Source organism: Opisthocomus hoazin, chromosome 3 (assembly GCF_030867145.1).
Source record: "Opisthocomus hoazin isolate bOpiHoa1 chromosome 3, bOpiHoa1.hap1, whole genome shotgun sequence".
In the NCBI taxonomy this organism is placed as follows: Eukaryota; Metazoa; Chordata; class Aves; order Opisthocomiformes; family Opisthocomidae; genus Opisthocomus; species Opisthocomus hoazin.
Window position 1 is genome coordinate 27,353,989 of NC_134416.1, and position 19,796 is coordinate 27,373,784.

The 19,796-nt window shown below is 42.0% G+C and overlaps 1 protein-coding gene across 5 annotated transcripts in view; it reads right to left on the bottom strand.

Moving 5' to 3' along the window:
• CPQ (carboxypeptidase Q) overlaps positions 1–19,796 on the bottom strand; it is a 171,690-nt gene that overhangs the window by 45,245 nt on the left and 106,649 nt on the right. For all 5 annotated transcript variants that reach the window (XM_075415821.1, XM_075415818.1, XM_075415820.1 and 2 more), the window contains one exon: positions 17,575–17,686. In XM_075415821.1, the coding sequence (XP_075271936.1) occupies positions 17,575–17,686 (112 nt within the window). The remainder of the gene's footprint in view (positions 1–17,574; positions 17,687–19,796) is intronic.

Consider the following 19,796-nt stretch of genomic DNA (forward strand, 5'->3'; position numbering starts at 1 on the left):
GGAAGGACTGGGCTGTAGGGAGAGAGCCCAGGTGAGGAAGGAGCGGGCTGTTGTGGTGCTGCACAAAAGAAGCACATTTCAGGGCCATACTGTAGGTGCCTGAAAACCGTAACACACAATAACTGATGGATTTCTGAGACGTACGCTGCTGTCATTGTGGTGGTCTGCAGTATGTAATGCGCGCCCGCTTTCAGCACACCCAAATCAAATTTTCATGAGAATTACTGTTGCTTTGTCATAGTTAATTTATTACAATTAACTGAAAATGAGCTGCTGCATTTTTATGAGAAATGTTTACCCATTTCAAGAATTGAGGGGCTCTGCAATATTATTTTGCTTTTTATCAGAGAAATGAAAAGCAACAATCTGTACCCTGGAATCTGAAATACAATCGGCTGCTGAATGTATACACTGCTTTTTAAAACAAGGCAAACACCAGGCCATTCATTTTGCTGTTGTAGCTCAGTAAGAAAGATAGGTTCTCAGATAAATTTTGAAACCATCTCTGCCCTGGCAGATCTGAACAGATACAATTTGTTGCCCTTTATTTATTTGATTGATTCTATTCATAAATGAATACATTTGAGACATCAAACCTGTGACCATGGAAGAGCAAACAGACCAAGAATAAATAGTGTTCTCTGTACAGTGTAATGCTAATTATGTTCGAGCAAAAATAAAGCCCCCAAAACTATTAAAAATAGAAAAGCAAAACCAATGAGGAGACTATCACAAGCGATAAAGCGTACATTACAACACACACTTCTGTGCTGAGGAGAAATAATATCAGTATCACTGTCAAAACTTATTTCATTTCCTAGCTGAAATGGATGGAGTTTACAAACAGACCTGACTCTCACTATTCTTTTTCTCTCAACACAATGAAAATCAACTCAAGATTTCTTTCTCAAAACGACATGCCAGCAGTGCCCATAACTGAAGGCAGTGTATACAAGGAATACTCAAAATCTGAAGAAACCACGTTGGATTTTCCAATATTTCATAATAAAGGAAGCGCAAACAAGTGGTTTAAAGGTGTATGGCAGGATAGTGGATGTGGATGACAGGTTAATCATGAGCCAGCAGTGTGCCCTGGTTGCCAAGAAGGCGAATGGGATCCTGGGGTGCATTCAGAACAGTGTGGCCAGCAGGACGAGGGAGGTTCTCATTCCCCTCTACTCTGCCCTAGGGAGGCCCCATCTGGAGTACTCTGTCCAGTTCTGGGCTCCCCACTTCAAGAAAGATGAGGAGCTACTGGAGAGCATCCAGCGGAGGGCTACGAGGATGATGAGGGGACTGGAGCATCTCTCCTATGAGGAAAGGTTGAGGGAGCTGGGCTTATTTAGCCTGGAGAAGAAAAGGCTGAGAGGGGACCTTATCAAAGCCTACAAATATCTTAAGGGTGGGTGTCAAGAGGACGGGGCCAGACTCTTTTCAGTGGTGCCCAGCGACAGCACAAGGGGCAATGGGCACAAACTGAAGCACAGGAAGTTCCAGCTGAACATGAGGAAGAACTTCTTCACTCTGAGGGTGACGGAGCACTGGAACAGGCTGCCCAGGGAGGTTGTGGAGTCTCCTTCTCTGGAAATATTCAAAACCTGCCTGGACGACGTCCTGTGCAGCCTGCTGTAGGTGACCCTGCTTCGGCAGGGGGGTTGGACTAGATGACCCACAGAGGTCCCTTCCAACCCCGAACATTCTGTGATTCTGTGATCCTGAATTTTCTAAATGTTGATCTGCTGACTGTAAACAGAAAGGTTGTCAAACCCCATTATTTTCAAGATAACCCCCTGCACTCATCACACTGGATCCCCTTCTCTTCTCCTAAATCACGACAGTACAGGATTAGCCTCCTTTGCTTTTCAAACCAGCCAGATGGCCAGAGAAGTAAAATTAAGATCATAAAATAGCAATCAAGGTTGAAGTTAGAAAAATTTTAGACCCAAAATACCCACAAATGTGTCAGTGGCCTGGTTAGAAGAGGTGGCTCTAAAGGAGAAAAGCTGCTGGGTATAAAGCATAGAGCGGTCAGCCCTGTAGCATTGTCCCGATGGCACCGTAGTTTAAGCAGCAAATACAGGTCTGTCTGTTGCATCACAACATACAAAGCACTGAAACCCAGTCTCCAGCCCACCATGCCAAGGCTGTGAAAGCAGATTTGGCAGGAGATGTTGGAGACAGGGAAGCAGCATGTCCTGCCTCCTCCCAGTCAAAAATCAAGATGCCGCTGCTGTCCTAAGGGGGACTTGGGTCAGCAATCAGAGATGCCACGTTAAGCTCCAAGGGACTGTAACCCTGGCTGATCTCTCCTGCTCTGAGAAGGTCTCAGCTCACTTGTGGGGGAGACGTTTGACACACTTATGGCCCCCTCCTAGCCCGTCATTGCATCTGTCCATTAAAGTTCGGGAAATTAAAAAGCCCTACTGAGCTTCGGTCTTTCCAGTCCCGGAGATGTTGTATCGGCTTTTCCAGTCTCACAGATTTCTGTCAGCAGAGTCACTTGTGTGTTCTACTGAAATTAAATGGGCAAGTTAAGAAAAAAACCCCAAACATATACAAGCTACGAAGGAAGTTCTTTGAAATAAAAAACAAAGTCTACAAAGGAAAATTTAATTTCATTATCTTAATCTGAAAGTGATAAATATTTATCTACCTGTTATTAAAAATACAGCTATTCTGACCCAAGAACATCAAACAACTCCAGTCTTCGCAAGTGAAATTGCTAAGAATATTCTCAATGCATGTTTTTATTAAAAAATATGAAGTACTGTGATGAAACTACAATTTTTTTTTAAAGTTTAACTGTTTTGGCTTGCTTCTTAAAAACTACTGGTTTCTAAGCAAGGTATCACCTCCACAAAATCAGAAGTCTTGCAGATTACATCCTAAATATGCGTTGAAAAGGAACGGTACAATAGCACTTGGACTAGAAAACTATGTTCTGTGATGGGTATACCGTGTAGAGAGGTAGGTAGTAAATGTTAAAAAGAAGGAAAACTGTTTCACAAATAAATTAGCGCCTCTTTTCTTTTTATCAGATAAATGACACATTACATAGTCTAAGAAAAAGGACATCAGAAGAAAAAAAAAACAAAAACAAACCTAAAGTTCCCCAGAACATTTAAATAGATCATTCTGGCAAAGTGCAGCAGGTTACAATTGCGTTCATCAATGGATCAGTGCAGGGATCCTACCATCTCCTCCCTGGGTCACCTGGACCCCCCAAAACCACTGAAATGCCACGGTTTGTTTCCACCTTACCACAGCATCCCAACAAAGAGAACAGTAGGGCTTTACAGGAAGATAACATTCAGAAAGTGATAGCTGGTACTCAAATAAATTGTTCTTTCTAAGCTCACATAATTAAAATCAAAACCAAAACAACTATAGGTCCTCCTGCAGCTGCAGATTGTTTAACAAACCTCCAATGTCTCAGAAAAACGAAGTAGCTTTTTTTTTTTCTCCCTACCTTACCTTTACCAGGGAAATATAGTTTACCACAAAGGTGAATTATACTGATCAGCCTCTACATTCTTCTAGTTTATGTCAAACATAAGAAATACTATAGGACACCTGGGCTACTAAGAGGACAAAATAAAATCAGTGATGTGGTCTATCTACGATTAAGGAAACGTGTGTAGCAAGTACACCAGGACACTCGGTGTATCACATTCCCTCTGTGCCAGCGTGGCTGCTAACCCTTTTGTTTTCTCCAGGTAACACAGTTTATGATTGCTCTGAAAACTTCAGTCATACTAAGATGCAGCTCTTCTTGGCTCAATTTTCTGTTCCTTTTAAACTATCATACAGTGCTCACACTTGCAGGTGTCAGCAGCAAGCCTACATGAGCCAAAGCACCAAACGCTTGAGAAAAAAAGATTTGTAACTAGGCGGTATTAACTAATCAGTTTGACTTCAACCTCAACTACAATGAAGTATTCTGCCAAAGGCTCGTCTTTCATAGCTTATGTAAAAGATAATTGTCAGCAAAGAACATGGAGGTGTTACTCACATATATGAACATATACATATTTTTCATTCATTTTAAACCTAAAATGGCTATTTTCTAAACTTGACAGTGTTTATTAAATCCACACATCTTCTTACACATGTGGATGAAGTCCCTGTGATAAGATACTTACCAGGATGCTTCACAAGACCTGAATTTTACATCCTACATGTCTTGCTCATGCTTGATAGAATTGAGACATTCCCACACAGCAAAACTGAAATGTATGGTTTGGTACAAGCACAGACAAATTATGCTCATCTGTCACATGGATTGTGAAAAAATAAACCTCCTTCACCCTCAAGACAGCACATAAGCCAGGAGGGAGAACTTGAATAGTGCCTTTTTTTTAAATCAAAATAGAGATCAGTAGTGTAAATACCAAATTTCCTACAGTAAATATTTTCCCACTTTATAAACTTAAGTCCTTACTGATAGGAAGGATTAAGCACAAAGATACAGTATTTTGTAAGAAGACAGTGTATGATGGCTAATCAGAATTAATGAGAAGTCATCATGTTTTTATAAGACTGATCAGCTCTTGAAACTATAAAAAGCATTCCACCTTTGTGAAAAAGGATTTTCTCCTCTGCGAGCCAAGGCACTGGGATGACCCACAAGCAAATCAAATAGCTACATACAAGCAAACTGCAAATTGATGTGAGTAGATTAACAGGTGAAGTATTTTAACTTGCATTTATAGTGTATTCAGTGGTAAAATACTATCTTCTTCGTCTTAGTATTTCTGTTTCCTCAATCTGAAAGCTGCATTTATTTCCCACCCCTCCTAATTTTTAAGAACATTCATAAGAAGTTGCATTAGCTGAAGTGAGAAGCTCCTCAGCAGTACAAAGATGGGGCTGAAGCTCATCTGTATCCAATAAAAAGGAAAATTACTGTAGCCCCCCACCACGTGCTCTGAAACTGTGAAGACCATGAGGTTTCTTAGAGCTTTGCCTACATTACCCTCACAAGACCCTGCATAAATGGCCCAGCAAAGCCTTGAACTGAACATCGAAATAGAAGAAACTGCACTACCAGATCCCTTGCTCTCTAATCCTGCCTGAGCCACTGATGCATTTGTTTCAGGAGCTACTAGGGAGAGGTATATACAGATATAACATCCTCTAGTCTTGTCCATTGCTGCATTTAACAACACGAGTGACGTATTTTTTCTGCACTATTACCCTGTGGCCTGGAGTGTCTTTAAAAGGGTATCTCTACAAAAAGTAGTAAGATACATGATGATGATGATGTTGACAATCATTAAATTCCTAATGCACTCCCTACCATTTCAGGTCTGCAGTTGATTAGACATAGGGGATTTACTGTGTGACATTAGTTGAGATATTTCTATCATGCAAGAATTTCTCATAAATTGCCTGGAATTTCTAAAACTTTTGCCACAGCATAGAATAAGAATAAAACCACAACTCCACATCTTGCTAAAGAAGACAAGAATTCATCATTAAATACAGTGGTACAATCTGCTTCCATTCCAAGTATCTGCATAGTTTTCTGTAAACAAGAATGAAATGGTATATTTAATAAGATCTCTGTTAAACCCCTGATGTAATATCAATACTGTCGAACACTTCCCTTCCTCCAGCTATGGCCACGTTACAATAGCGAAACTCTGCTTGTGTAGTGTGCTGTGTACCAGCTGCAACTACTCAAGCAAGACAACGACCTTACCAAGCTCAAGCTCTGTGCTTTTAACTGCGGCAGATTATTGTCCATGTACCATCCACTGCTTTCTGGAGCTGAACGTTTCAGCTGCGCACCATTCATTTTCTCCCAGGCATGCTAGAAAACATTGACGCTTGCTCTTGATACTTTGTGCCACAAATTTATCTTAGAAATCATTCCATGAACAATTTGCAGAGGTCCCAGATACACCCCTAACATGCCAGTCACCCATGGCTCATTCACGTGATGGCATTCTGGTTCTGAAGAATTCCTTTGATCTCAAGCTGCAGGTTTACAGTTTGAAGTTGGAACACACGCAGCATCGAGAAATTTCAACACGTGACTACTATCCTCTTTAACGAGGCATTTACACTTTTTTTATTACTAGCTTGTACGCATGCTTTTTAATTTATTGCAGTATCAACTGTGTTTGTCTGAAAACAGTGCCTCAGTCTTTGAGTTTCCTCCATGCTATGCCTCCTGCCATCCTCTCTCCTGCTGTGCCTTCTTTGTTGCACAGTTTTCATGGAAATTTCCTAAGTCTCTCGTGACTTTACTAGCAGCCTTCTGCAAAGCAGAAAAAAGCAATTCCTGGTGCATATTTTAGGGTCTGATTAGTTGTAACAACAGTCATTCTTAATTGCTCTGTTTTGCATACAATGCACTAGTAGTCCCATTAAGCATCATTAAAATCCCCTCCAAACTAGCAATGCTGTGATGTTTTTATTTTTTAATCCAGCCAAATATTCAGAGGAGTTTTTTTCATTTTTTGCTAGATTTGATCTGCTAAAGTGGAAACTGTTTCACTTATTAAAAGAGCGGGAAACAGGAGATTTTCTGAAATTTCCAGAATCTCAGCAAATGCTTTATTTCCTGGTTTAATTAAACTGTTGGGCTTCACGGCAAGTTACACATTTTACCTCTCACTGCATTCTAATTACACTGCCTATTTTTTGTATCAGTGATATTTTTAGTTATAGTATTCCCTATTCTGGTCTAGACCTCAAGTGAACTATCAAATAAGGTCGCTTTCACCAAGCCACAATAACTTCTTAAGCCCTTTTTCTTTCTTTGTAATAGACTGTACACAGTTTTGGTGTTGCAGTCTTCTTTTCCACAGTATTTCCAGAGTAAGAGCCCACACTTACTCTGCAGTTTCAGCCTCTGCTAGGGTTCCCAATAAACTAAGGTCCCAACAAAGTGAGTATGCATAAATTCCTGACATTTGCTACTCAATTATATTGCTTTTCTGATGGGGTTCTGACAGATTTTGAAATGAAGACAGGACGATTTCAATATTCCCAAAGTAATTTCTGTATTCTGTGGCATAGGCAAGCTCTGCCTTCGAGAAATAGCTCTTCCCCTTAGCATCCTGTTTCTCTGGCTCATTTCAAAGAATACACACCTATACCAATAAACTGCAATTTATAGGATGACAGTAATAATGCAATTAATCGAGGATGTCCAGACTTTTTCCTCTGAAGACAAAGAAGTCGTCTCCATTCTAAATCAGCAGGACTTTGGCTTTCATTCTGTGATTAGAAATACAGTCCTCTATGATTCAGACAACTAATCTCACTATTTGTTCAGAAAAGTGTCTGTCTATCTAGACACTTATTTAAGAAGAAATGTTTTTTTATCCGAGTGAAAAATAATGATTTAACAGAGATTTCTAAGACTATTAAAGTTATAAGCTTCAAAAAGTGAGGCACAGCACACCTTTTAAAAAACCTTTCAGTATTACTTAAACCGTGACTATGATATATTTCTAATTCTCTAGTGAAGCTCAAATTAGACACGGGAAACAGCTCTTTTTGCTCGGGGAATTGCCTTTGTTTTCTTCTTAAAACACTCTAATGCAATGCAATCTGCTTGATTTTTCGCTGTTGATACGGGTTCTGTTTGCAGCACTGAGGACGAGGTGCTTACACAGGATAGCGCTGGGAAGCGAGTAAACCTCTGGGTCTCGAAAGTCTGGGGGAAAGAGAAATGAGGTCTCCCGGAGCAGAGACGTGGCATCGCAGGAAGAAGTCAGAAGATGGGCAAGTCAGGGGCTGGAGAGCGGGAGGTGAAAGCAGAGGCAGGACCCAAGCTAGGCACTGCAGCTTAATCTCGCCTGAGGCTGGCAGCATGCTCAGAGCTGGGGCTAGGGAAGGACTGGGGCTTGCAGGGCTCCAGTGGCATTGACGAAAGCACAGCGAGATGCTGGGATTAACCTAAGGAATTTCTTTTTTCTATTTTTAGTGAGGCTGATGAGTTTACGATAGAATAGGCAGGGCAGATTTACAGAAGAGTGGGGGCAGGAAATGTGAGAGGTTTTAGGTAGATTTATTTTAAGAAAGCAATGGAATATCCGAAAGGAAATGTCAAGGAAAGAGCTGGATATACAAGACTGGAAGGGAAAGCTGTGAGTGATTTGCAAGTCTAGTAACTAAAAATAAAATGGATTAAGCCTTTTGACTAGGGAGATGGGGGAAGAAGAGGGAAGCCCAGAGCACGGTGCGATGGGCTGCAGTCGAGCTGGGCTGCAGCGCTGCCGGAGCAAGGGCTTCTCCGGGGGCCGTCTCCTGCCAGCCCGCAGCACAGCCCAGGGACGGCTCCGACGAGGAGAAGCACTGACCAATGCACTCTTCTGCACGTGGGGTTTTAAACAAAGAACCGGTTAGTGTAGTGTCACGAAGTCATGTCTACTAAAAAAAAAAAGGAAACATGCTAATTGCCTGTTTATGTGTAAAACAGCAAAGCCCGCAGTCAGCAGAGCACTCCTCCACCCCCTGCCCTGCCCTGATCCTGTGGCCATCTTCTCCAAGTCCTGCAAAAGGAAGAGGACACCGTCCACCTTTAAAATGCATCTTATTCCTCTCCAGGAAAACCTCCTTCCTTAAAGGTATTTGAACATCTCATGAAACTGTGGAGCAGCAAAGGCAATGCAGTGCTCCGCTCTCTCACTCTCAGGGATTATAAGCAGCTACCACAGTCTGACCTACTGAGAGACGGCTTTGCCTTCTGCCTCTGCTGCCCTGCTCTTCGGGTCAGAAAAACCCCACGTCTGTTAGACTGTCCTCAGAGCTGATGAGTCAGAAAATGTACCAGCCATACTTGTCTCCTCATATTGAAAATATATACCTTGAAAAAAATGACAGTAATGACAAGATGTCCCAGACTTCATCCAGGAAGGATTTCAGCACTTCACCATGTCAGCTGCATTACAGATTTATAAAAATAATCACAATAGCCTCTGTTGCCATGTTTTAAAATTTTTTATAGAAAAACAAAGCACACATTTCATCTTGACTTTCCTGGGTAAATTAAAGCTTGCAGAGAAGCAGCAGTTCACAGGACAAAAGGCAACATGGGTATGGAGGGCCGTATGCCTACATTTACCACTGGATTAACGGCTTTGTAAGTCAGCAGTCACCCCTCTGCTATACCAACCCAGTATGGTAACTGAAGACTTAAATGTTTATTAAATATGCATTCAACCAAATGTTGAAATAAAGGAATAAATGCAGTTGTAGCATAACAGCATACACAGATATTTCATACCAAGCATATTTAATAGATTTGCAAAAAGTGAAGGTCAGAATAAAATATCCAGTTTTGGGGAAGCAGAAAGAATGTAAGAACACGGAGTTAATATCAGGCATCTTTAATTAAAAAGAAACAAAAGCACTCATTTAATCATGTTTCACAACATATCTCCCAGACAGCAAACTACACCACCACAGGTATAGGAAATCCAGAAAAACATTTAACAAAATTTTTTGCAAGTAAGTTAAAATTGCAGTTATAAGACTTCCATTAAACTAGCAGAAAAGGAATGACTCTAGTGATCATTTTCTTAATAAAACATGTCTTTAGTTCTCATATATTAGCTAATGAATTTGGACTCAAGAAATGTTGCTTCATACAAAGACTACAGTGAACTGCATAAAAATCTGTCTTACGGTTTTCCAGTCACATTAGTTATGGTTATAACTCAGATGAGAGTTACAATTTCAATTTTAAATAAGTTTTAAAGGGAAAAAACCTGTCTAATCAACTCCTTATTAGTTACATAAAATGTAATTCAGGTAGTATCTTAAGGTTTTCGCATGCATTGATTTAAAACCATTGCTGTAGCTTTCTGTGCCTTTCTCCTACAAAGCAGAGATTTGGTTGTACCAGATCCATGTCTACATCTATAGGGAAGTTGACTCATGTAACTCGTTTCCCCATAACGCTGGCAAAGATGGGGGAAGTACGCCTGGCACCTATCACTATACATTTCTCCCTTTCGCATGCGTGTATAGATCATCGTCTAGGAATGTGGGAAAGCTGTGTGAAAGGTGTGATGGCTGGGATTAGACTTTGTCAACAATCATCCTTCCTTCATCAGGCTGTGCCAGCAGCAATGGCATCAGGCATCCTGCCGTGAGTGCGGAAGAGGAAAATGTGCCCTGTTCATCTACTTGATGCCTGGTACTTGCTCGCTGGCTCTGGCAGCTCCCCACAGCAAATATTTTTTTACATGGAAGAACCAGGATTCCCAGAAGCACTTGGAGGCACAGCCCGAGCAGGAGACTTCCCGGTCTCATGTGGCACGCAGACATGACTGAACATGAGCTCAGTGCATGAGACAACAGCAGAAGCAGGGAAATGTTTACTCTGTATCACAATCCATCACAACAGTGGTCTTTGGAGTGCAGCCCTTCCTGAAGACTGTACCAAGCAGTTCAGCACAGGCAGGAGTTCAGATAGCAATAACTGGCAACGCCTTACACTGTTGCAGCTCAAGCAATTGAAGTGAAAGAAGATCAACTTGTGATTTGGCAAATTCACAGCACAGCCACTGGGCTTCTTCTCAAGATGCACCCCGCACACTCACAGACTAGGCAGTAGCTGGTGGACATGTGTGCACCTCTGGGCTTGGCAGGACACCAAGAGCTGACTAGCGACGGAGCAAGCGAGACTCAAATACAGCCAGGAAAATGCAGAAAACACATTTCTAAACAAGAAGAGAGAGCTTGTGGGTAAATGCTGCTGAAAGAAACCTGGGATGTGAACAAAGGACCCACTGACTATTTGATTCCTCCTGTGCTAGCAGAGATGAGACTGAAAATAAACTAGACTGTAGTGTCAAGTAGCAGACCCCGTCAGTTTCTCTTCTCAACAAGAAAAAAAAATAAAGGCTCCAGCTGTTTTAATTAAAAAGAGACACAACAGTTATCATGTCTGAAGTTATTCAGAAGAAAGCAGTGAAATTCATCCATCAAAATCGACTGCATCTCTGACTCCAGTGGGTGTTCTACTGCAGTTAGGAGGCATAAAATACTATGCTTAGAAAGCTGATACTGCCATACGACCACCTTCTCGAGACCTTTCTCTGTTATTGTCGTTACTCAGTTCCCTCAAGCTCCCTTTAAGGATAGAAGTCCGGTGTTTCTAGCGCTGGAGCTCCAGGTGGCTTTGGCAGGGTGCTCCCTGGGGCAGAGCGCCTGTGGCCTCGGCTGGGAAATGCCCCTCAGCCAAGCAAAGCAGAAGCACAAGATGGATTAGGAGCAAAGAGGAGGCTAAAGCTCTGAAATCATCGGATACATACTACCTGCTACTTGCTCAAATACAGCGTACACAAGTATTAGTCCTGAGCACGACTGGCACAATGGCAGCAGGAGCCTTGAAATGGTGGGAGAGGAACACAAATACCTCCTTCACAGAAACTGGCAACCAACATCCAGAGCAGGACCGAGTCCCACAGGCTGGCTCTCCAACCTGTATAGCCAACTAAAGGCAAAATACAGCACCAAAATAAATTTGGCGTAATTTTATGGTGATTTTTTATGAGTAGCTGCTTAACTGGTCTTTTATCTCACCTGGAAAGGCAGATTATTCTGTAAACCTCACGTGACACTGGGACAAGAGAACCTGTGTTTCCAATGACACGAGAGCATTAACCGCACTAACATGAAAATGCTGAGGCAAACGGCATTGGCCACCTCCAAAGACACCTTTTTTGCACACAAACTAAAGAACATAAAATGCGAGAACTGTAAGTGCAACCTGAAAACAAGTTGGGTTGGAGGTTTCTAGACTGTAATTAGCAATACAGCTGTTGTTCTGCAAAACCAGAAAACCCCAGTTTGCTTGAGTGCTATCTCTCCTACAGCTTCCAAATGCCCTAACACCACATCACAGCTCATGCAACACGCCATGGATTCCCTCGGCTTAAAAAGGGGAATCCCTCAGCCCTTCCTCCTAAAAACACCCCCATTGTCTTCCCATCATCTCTAAATTACCCTGAACAACACTCTCGCTACCACTGTAGCAATATTTGCTACCTATCACACAGAGTTTGCAGAAAGATTAAAAAGAAAGAGGCGCTGGTGCTTACACCAAAGCTACTCACGTGCTGATCAATCAGGTGTTCATCATCACAGGGAAAGGATAAAGCAGAATTTCTTTCTGCCTCTTCGTCAGCTGGGACATAAATGCACTCACCCATCTCTCCTCAATCGCCCATTTACAAAGAACATATCAGAACTTTATATTCTAAATATTTCTATGCCTCTATCCAACTTCGTTAAAATTGATCAAAGGGTTAAAAACTGCGGAGGGCTGGGGAGGGCGGCAGCTGCCCAACACAGCTGCAGGCAAACTGCACATTGCACAAGCCTCGGACACCCTGCCTGCAGTTCTGAAGAGTCATTTCTTAAGCATCAGAAATCCTCAGCTAATCGCAACAGCCCCGGCTCCGCTGAAGGAAAGGGAGTTGACCAGTTCAGATCAGCTCATGAACTGCCTCAGCGCCTCTAAAGACATCTTTATTCCCAGAAAAAGGAATAAAGAGCAATACCCAGCTGAAAGTTTCATCTTTCTTCACATAAACGTCGTCTGTGGAAATGCTTCCAGTTCTTCATTTTTGAAGCATGTAAGCCATGAAGCAGCTCCCCACAGATCTTGCCTATCAGCGGCGTACATAAGCTTCAAGAGTTCCAGGAAAAAAAAATATGGTTTTTCTTTCCTTTGTGCTTCATTAAACTTCAGCTTTAACCAGGAGAAAAGACCATTTTGGGTAATATTGGTCAATATGGCCACTAGCTGGTGAATTTTTCTGAGATTAGCTACCAGTAAAGCAAGCAGCCATGAGGGTATAGTTGATACAGAGAACTTGATACGCATGCCGGAAGGAAACCACGTGAACTGTCAGGAGATGTCTACAACCAGTGCTGGTACCAGCAGGTGCACAAGCCAGGGCTGACATTTAACTGTACACTGCTGAAAGAGGTGGTTTGAGAGTGAAGCTGCAGCCACACAGAAGAGAAGAGATGGGATTCAGTTTTCTGCACAGGGTGGCTGTGGAAAAGCCACATGGAAGAAGATTTGCCTTGCTGAACTATAACCATCCAAAAGTTGGCATTTGCTCTGGATTTGCTGCCTGCGCTTCCTCCCTGGAGAAGGAGCACAGGGAACGGCACTGCCAGCAAGTGCCCCCTTCCTGTCACCCCAGTGTGGAAGACAGGCAGAGAGCCATTACAGCTATTAGAAGCAAAGTATTCAAACAAATTTGAAACTTCCCATTTTTAGCTCTTCTACTTTCCAGGTCCAACTGAATTGTTATAGCTCTAAACAGTCTTTAAAAGCCAGAGTAGTTCACAATTTGAACCTATTTTATTCTAAGATACTACTCTTTTGAAATCTATACATAGGATTTTACGTGAATTAAATCTTTATTCCATTCTCTGGCGACATAATACAAAATTATTTTAGCTCAGTCTGACCTTCATGCAGTTCCCTTTCTCTCAAAAAGAAACAATATTCATGTAAAGTCAAAAAGTGAAATGGAAAAAAAAATCTATCAAAACTTGGAAGTGTCGAAGACTCTAAAGCTACTTCAGACTATGCTACTGCTATGTGTCCTTACAGGGAACATGTAACAATTACCGTGTCTGGAAATCTACAAAAATACCAGAAAGGAGAAAAGATATTAACATGGTACAGAAACTGCCAGGTCAGCTAAAAAAAAACCAACAAACCTAACACAGAAGATTCGGGAAATATAAAGGTTAACACTTTAAGCAACTGATTTACGCAGAAATCAAAGCAAAAACTGTTAAAAAATTTTACTTGAGGCAAGAAAACAAACTGCACTGCTTAAAACAAAATATAACCATCTCAAATTGTAATTTTAATGATTTTTCAATGAATTTCATGTATTTGGTCCTAGGCCAATAGCTATTAAATGGTTTGAGGAGATTATATTGAAAGTACAGAATGGTATTTAAACTTTAATCATTCTTGAAGTACTACATGGAATTATCAAAATCCTAATTAACAGGGATAACTTATGTCCACCAGCTACGTCCAAGGGTCACAGTGATATCATGATGAAGTGCTATTAGATCATCACTGAAAAAAAATGCTTAGACAGCATAGTAATATCTTGCTTTCATGGAACCAATGGACCATGGCAGAAATAGTGGCAGTACTTCTCACTATATGACACAAACTCTATATTCTAGAATTCATACTTCAGAATGCTTGCTTCAGCTTTAAGATCATATCACCAGAGCTGTAAGATTAGTTACAATCTGGTAAACATGGACACGGTTTTTATGGCTACACAATGCACCATGGCTTTAAGACTCCCAGTACACAGTTACAAAAAATTCTACACGTGCATACAGACAAGCCAGTTGAGTTGGCTTATCCCCATGTCAAATGTATTTGGTGGACTAATCTGAGACTAATTCTATCAGGGCCCAAAAGGATATTAAACGAAGTCTCCATGGTTCAAAATATAATGTTCACTCAAAACACAATCTATGGAATTTATTTTAAATAAAACTCATTAATTTGTTTCTCACACAATCTGCATATCTGTTATTTTGCTGTCCTTTTTGTCAGATTTTATGTGCATCATACAATATAAAATCTGCAATAACCAATCTGCTATGGAAGACAGTTTAGGAAAGGCCCTATCCCCCATGGTTATCTGTAGGTTAGATGTGATGGCCCAGAAGTCCTCTCCTAGCCTTACGTTCCTGCAGAACACTGGTGTAACAAGAAGAGCTGAACACAACAGCTGACCAGAACAGAGGGCATCAGCAAAGGCTCCAGCATTTCCCAGCTGAAAAAACCAGCATTTCACCGCAGGTTGTACAGCAAACACACAGGCTACTACCAGAGGAAATCAAATATTTGAAGAAACAGCGAGTAATGCATTTCAGTCACACGTGAAGGGAAATCAATGAATAAGAATTGTACAATACCACCATGAACCTGTCCTTAAGAGACATAAAACAGTTTATTCTGAATGGAATAGAGTCAGCAAACACAGAAGTGGATTTTTTTTTTTTTGCAAAGGTGGAGGAAGCATAGTCAATTTTCCAAGAATTATAAAAGAACGATTAAAAAACACTAGAAGAAGGAGTAGGCCCGGATTCTTCTGTGAAAGAATCCTCTTTAGTTTACTTTTAAAAGACAAAAAATTAAAACAGAGGCACTTTGTTTTCGGTCACAGACTGATATTCCAATCATTCCGAGGCTGGAAAAATGAGAGATAAGAGGTTCAAATAATGCAAATAACTCCTATTCAAATGTGACAGGGATGTCTGATGTTCACAACCGCAATCTGAGAGTGGTTAATCACATAACAGAGCTTGTCTATACAGAGCTCTTTGAGAAACACTGAGATTGTTCAAGTGCACAAATCCTGCTGATCAGAAGCAAGGCAAGCTAGTTTGTTATTTAAACTCTGCCAGAGTTAAGAGGAGGAGCAGCAGTTGATTTTAGTTTCTAATGAATACTTGGTGCTTCCTTCTTGACCACAGGTTAAAGTTCTGGAAAAATGGAATAATGAGGAAAAATAGATTCCATCTGATGAAGAGGGGAAAGCATCCTTGGATATCAACCTGACAATCTAAGAAGTCTGTTTTGAACTAGTTTTGATGGGTATAGTGACAAAAGCCCATATGGAAGTGAAAACGAGCAAAAAACTACAGGTCAAGCAGTAAGACTGGAATTTGCAGTTTGGAGACCAGAAATCAGCCTAGGCCACAGGAGACTGGGAAGAGTAGGACACCAGACCAAACTTTAAGAGGCTGGGTGTCTGCAGAACACAGGCAGATGGCTGTGCGACCATAGCTCCCTCTAGCACATATGCCAGCCCTGTCTGATTATACATTGTGGATCATCTCTCCCACCAAACACACTCTATGCAGGCATATGTAGACCATGCCCTTCTACAATAGCACACTGTCTGCAGCCCACTTCTACTCACAAGTTGGATGAAGCCCATGAGTAGAAGAAATTGGCCTTTCAGGTCCCACACAGGGGGGCTATGCAAACCAGGAGACAGGCTGAGCAAGCGCACACTGGCATTTTATCCATAACACTACTACATATCCAAGCTAGAAACTGCCTTTTCCTGTTTCTCTCCTTCTTTATCTACATATAGTATTGGCGGCATGCGGGTTTAGTTCAATCCATATTTCTGCTGAGCAGAAATATTGGAGCAGGGAGACCAGCAGGTCCAGGGTTAACAGGCTAGAACATCAACTTCACAGAATCACAGAATGTTCAGGGTTGGAAGGGACCTCTGTGGGTCATCTAGTCCAACCCCCCTGCCGAAGCAGGGTCACCTACAGCAGGCTGCACAGGACCGTGTCCAGGCGGGTCTTGAATATCTCCAGAGAAGGAGAATCCTTCAGAATCCTTCAGAACTTCAAAAGAGTACAGCTGATCTACAGACCAAATTCCAGAACCCAGTCACCTTGCCACCCTGCTGATTACCAAGAATGATTCAAAAAGGTGATCCCTGGAAACAGAACATTGCTCTACATCCCACAAACCTGTTGTAGCAGGATACTACAGTGTGCAAGGCCTCAGTGTCAAAAGTTGCTTGAAAAGACATATGATCCCACAACGTTTGACAGGTCACCATGGTTAAGCCAAATCTGACAGAAGTGAGTCTATCCTTGTAGTGATGAGACTCAAGTGTGTACCACCTCCTCTGACCTGGATTACCTTTGCCAAGGACATCAGCTGTCACAGTCCAAAGCAGAGCCCAAACACACAGAAACATACAAGCAGCATAATCAGGAAACAAGCCCTCAAGTGCAAAGCTGAAAACGCATCAGTTTGATGGTATAGATGTATCTATCAATATTTGGCAGACCAAGTCCAGGCAGGATATAAATTTATTTAGGAAGAACATTCAAGGAAAAAACAAAACCACCAAAATATATACACTGGAAATATGAACTTCTGTGAAGTTTAGTATAATTTTTGCTGAATATCTTTACATGTAGATGCAAGCGAAAAGACTAGAGGCAGGATCATTGCCTGCATCCAGTCCTAGTTACATGCTATTGGGAAAGGCTTAGATGAGATTGTCTTGAGAAGTTATCCAAAGCGAAGTAGGGAGTTGTGAATTAAATTGAGTAGCCACTGTAAAAGCAACATGTAGGACAGTGAAAGATTTAGGAACGTGTTGAATGACAATATTTGCTTAAAAGGCACAGAACAATATCAGAAGGCTATTTGTGACTTCATAAAGCTTCATCTTCATTAATAGGAAGGAACTCATTATGATAAAATGAAAAGGACTTACTTCCTTCTAAGGTACCTAGATATAGTATCTTACACTGAACTTTCATTCTATGATGACAGTGACCATGAAGGCTCAAAGCACTTTCTAGATCACTGACTGATGTGTTGCTTTTGGATGACCCCTGTGATGAAAGAAGGAGCTTAACAGACAAACTTCCAAAATATTTATACTAAGTATGAATATTTGTGCTCAGAGGAATGGATAAAATAGAAAATCCAGTTTAGACAACATACAAAATGTCCTGGAAATGTAATGCATTAAAAATATTTTAAAATTAAATATTTACCCAGATCCTTAATGAGTGATAATGCTTCCCATGATATAAATGCTCCACCACCGTCATCCACAGCTCCCTGCCCAACGTCCCAGCTGTCCAGATGTCCACTGACCAACACAATCTGGAAAAGCAATTATGAGAAAACTTATCTACATGAAAACACTGAATCAGAAAAGTCAGTTCATAGCATTTAAGCATTTTAATGATTTTGTCATAAATTTGGCTTTTTAGTTTAGAATGGGAGCACAGAAACATTGCAAATAACAGTAAAACATTGTTTTCTAGTCACTGAATACAAATCTAGGATGACCAAATGCATCCTTCTGCTTCAAAACACTGCCTAAATCAAAGTACATACGCTGTGGGAAATGTTTATATGACAGGTTTTGTCTTGTACATTAACAAAGTGCATAGTTTCCAGAGATACAGACTACTACATTGCAAAATGGTGAAAATTTCTTTCGTAGTTCAGCTGTTGAAGCCCTTAGGCATGAAATTTGATTAACCCTATTTTGAGGGGCATAAGGAAGAAATATGAACTTAGACTGAAGTGTTCCCAGACAAGGGTTGTTGTTTTATTATATATCTATAGTACTTGTCACAGAGGACCTCAGATTTATTACTGGATCCCCTATGTGCTACAACAACGACAAGGCATTTTATAGTTCCATTAGTCATAAGGATATTTTAAATTATAAAGGACATGGTAGCAAGTCACAGATGGGTTTTCTGCAAAGAAAGTTTTGTGGCTACAGTAAAGTTGTACATGTATCTCCAGAAACACCCGCTTTCAGAATCATAGAATCATTAAGGTTGGAAAAGACCTCTAAGATCATCAAGTCCAACCGTGGAGATCTGAACTCTTCAAAAGTCAACAAGCAGCATCAGATCAATACCAGAAGCGAGACAGTTCCCTGAGTGGATCTGAAACTGAAAGGCTGATGGAACTATGATTGCAATACAGAGGTCAAGGAGGGACAAGAACTCCGAGCTGAGCAGGCAGTGTGGTAAAATGATGCAATAGGACAAAAACAAGAGCAGGGAGCCACTGCAGTGCCCCAGGAATCTTTGAAGAACTGGCACCAGTGAAGAGTGCCCTTGGGATAGGGTGGAGGTGAGAGTGTCCAACCTATGACAGCTCAGCACTGAGGAAAAACTGAACGAGACTCTGAAGCATTCGGCTGTGTCCTGCCCAGAACTGGTCAGACACGAAGGGACCTGACAAGACGCATCCCAGAGTCCTGAGGGAACTGGCTGATGGAGTTGTCAAGCCACTCTCCATGATATTCAAAAGGTGACGGCAGTCAGGCTAAGTTCCTGGTGACTGGACAAAGGGAAACATTGTGCCCACTTTTAAAAAGGGTAGGAAGGAGGACCCTGGGAACTACTGACATGTCAGCCTCACCTCTGTGCCTGGGAAGATCATGGAACACATCCTCCTAGAAGCTATGCTAAGGCAGATGGAGGACAGGGAGGTGATTCGAGACAGTCAGCATGGCTTCACCAAGGGCAAGTCCTGCCTGACAACTTAGTGGCTTGCTATGATGGTGTAACTAGATCAGTGGACAAGGGACGAGCTATGGATGTGATCTGTCTGGACTTCTGTAAAGCCCTCGACACACTCCCTCACAACGTCCTTCTCTCTAAATTGGAGAAATATGGATTTGATGGGTGGACTGTTTGGTGGCTCAGGAATTGGCTGGAAGGTCGCAGCCAGAGGGCAGTGGTCAACGGCTGGATGTCCATAAGGACACTGGTGACAACTGGTGTCCCTCAGGGGTCTGTACTGGGACTGGTGCTGTTTAATATTTTCATCAATGACTTACCAACATTGAGTGCACCCTCAGCAAGTCTGCAGATGACACCAAGCTGAGTGGTGCTATTGGCCCGCCTGAGGGATGGGATGCCATCCAGAGGGACTGGGAGAAGCTCGAGAAGTGGGCCTGTGTGAACCTCATGAGGTCCAACAAGGCCAAGTGCAAGGTCCTGCACATGGGTCGGGGCAACCTCCGCTACCAATACAGGCTGGGGGCTGAGGGTATTGAGAGCAGCCCTGCTGAGAAGGACTTGGGGGTGTGGGTGAGTGAAAAGCTGGACATTAGCCACCAATGTGCGCTCGCAGCCCAGAAGGCCAACCGTACCCTGGGCTGCATCCAAAGCAGCATTGTCAGCAGGTCAAGGGAGGGGATTCTGCCCCTCTGCTCCACGCTGGTGAGACCCCACCTGGAGTC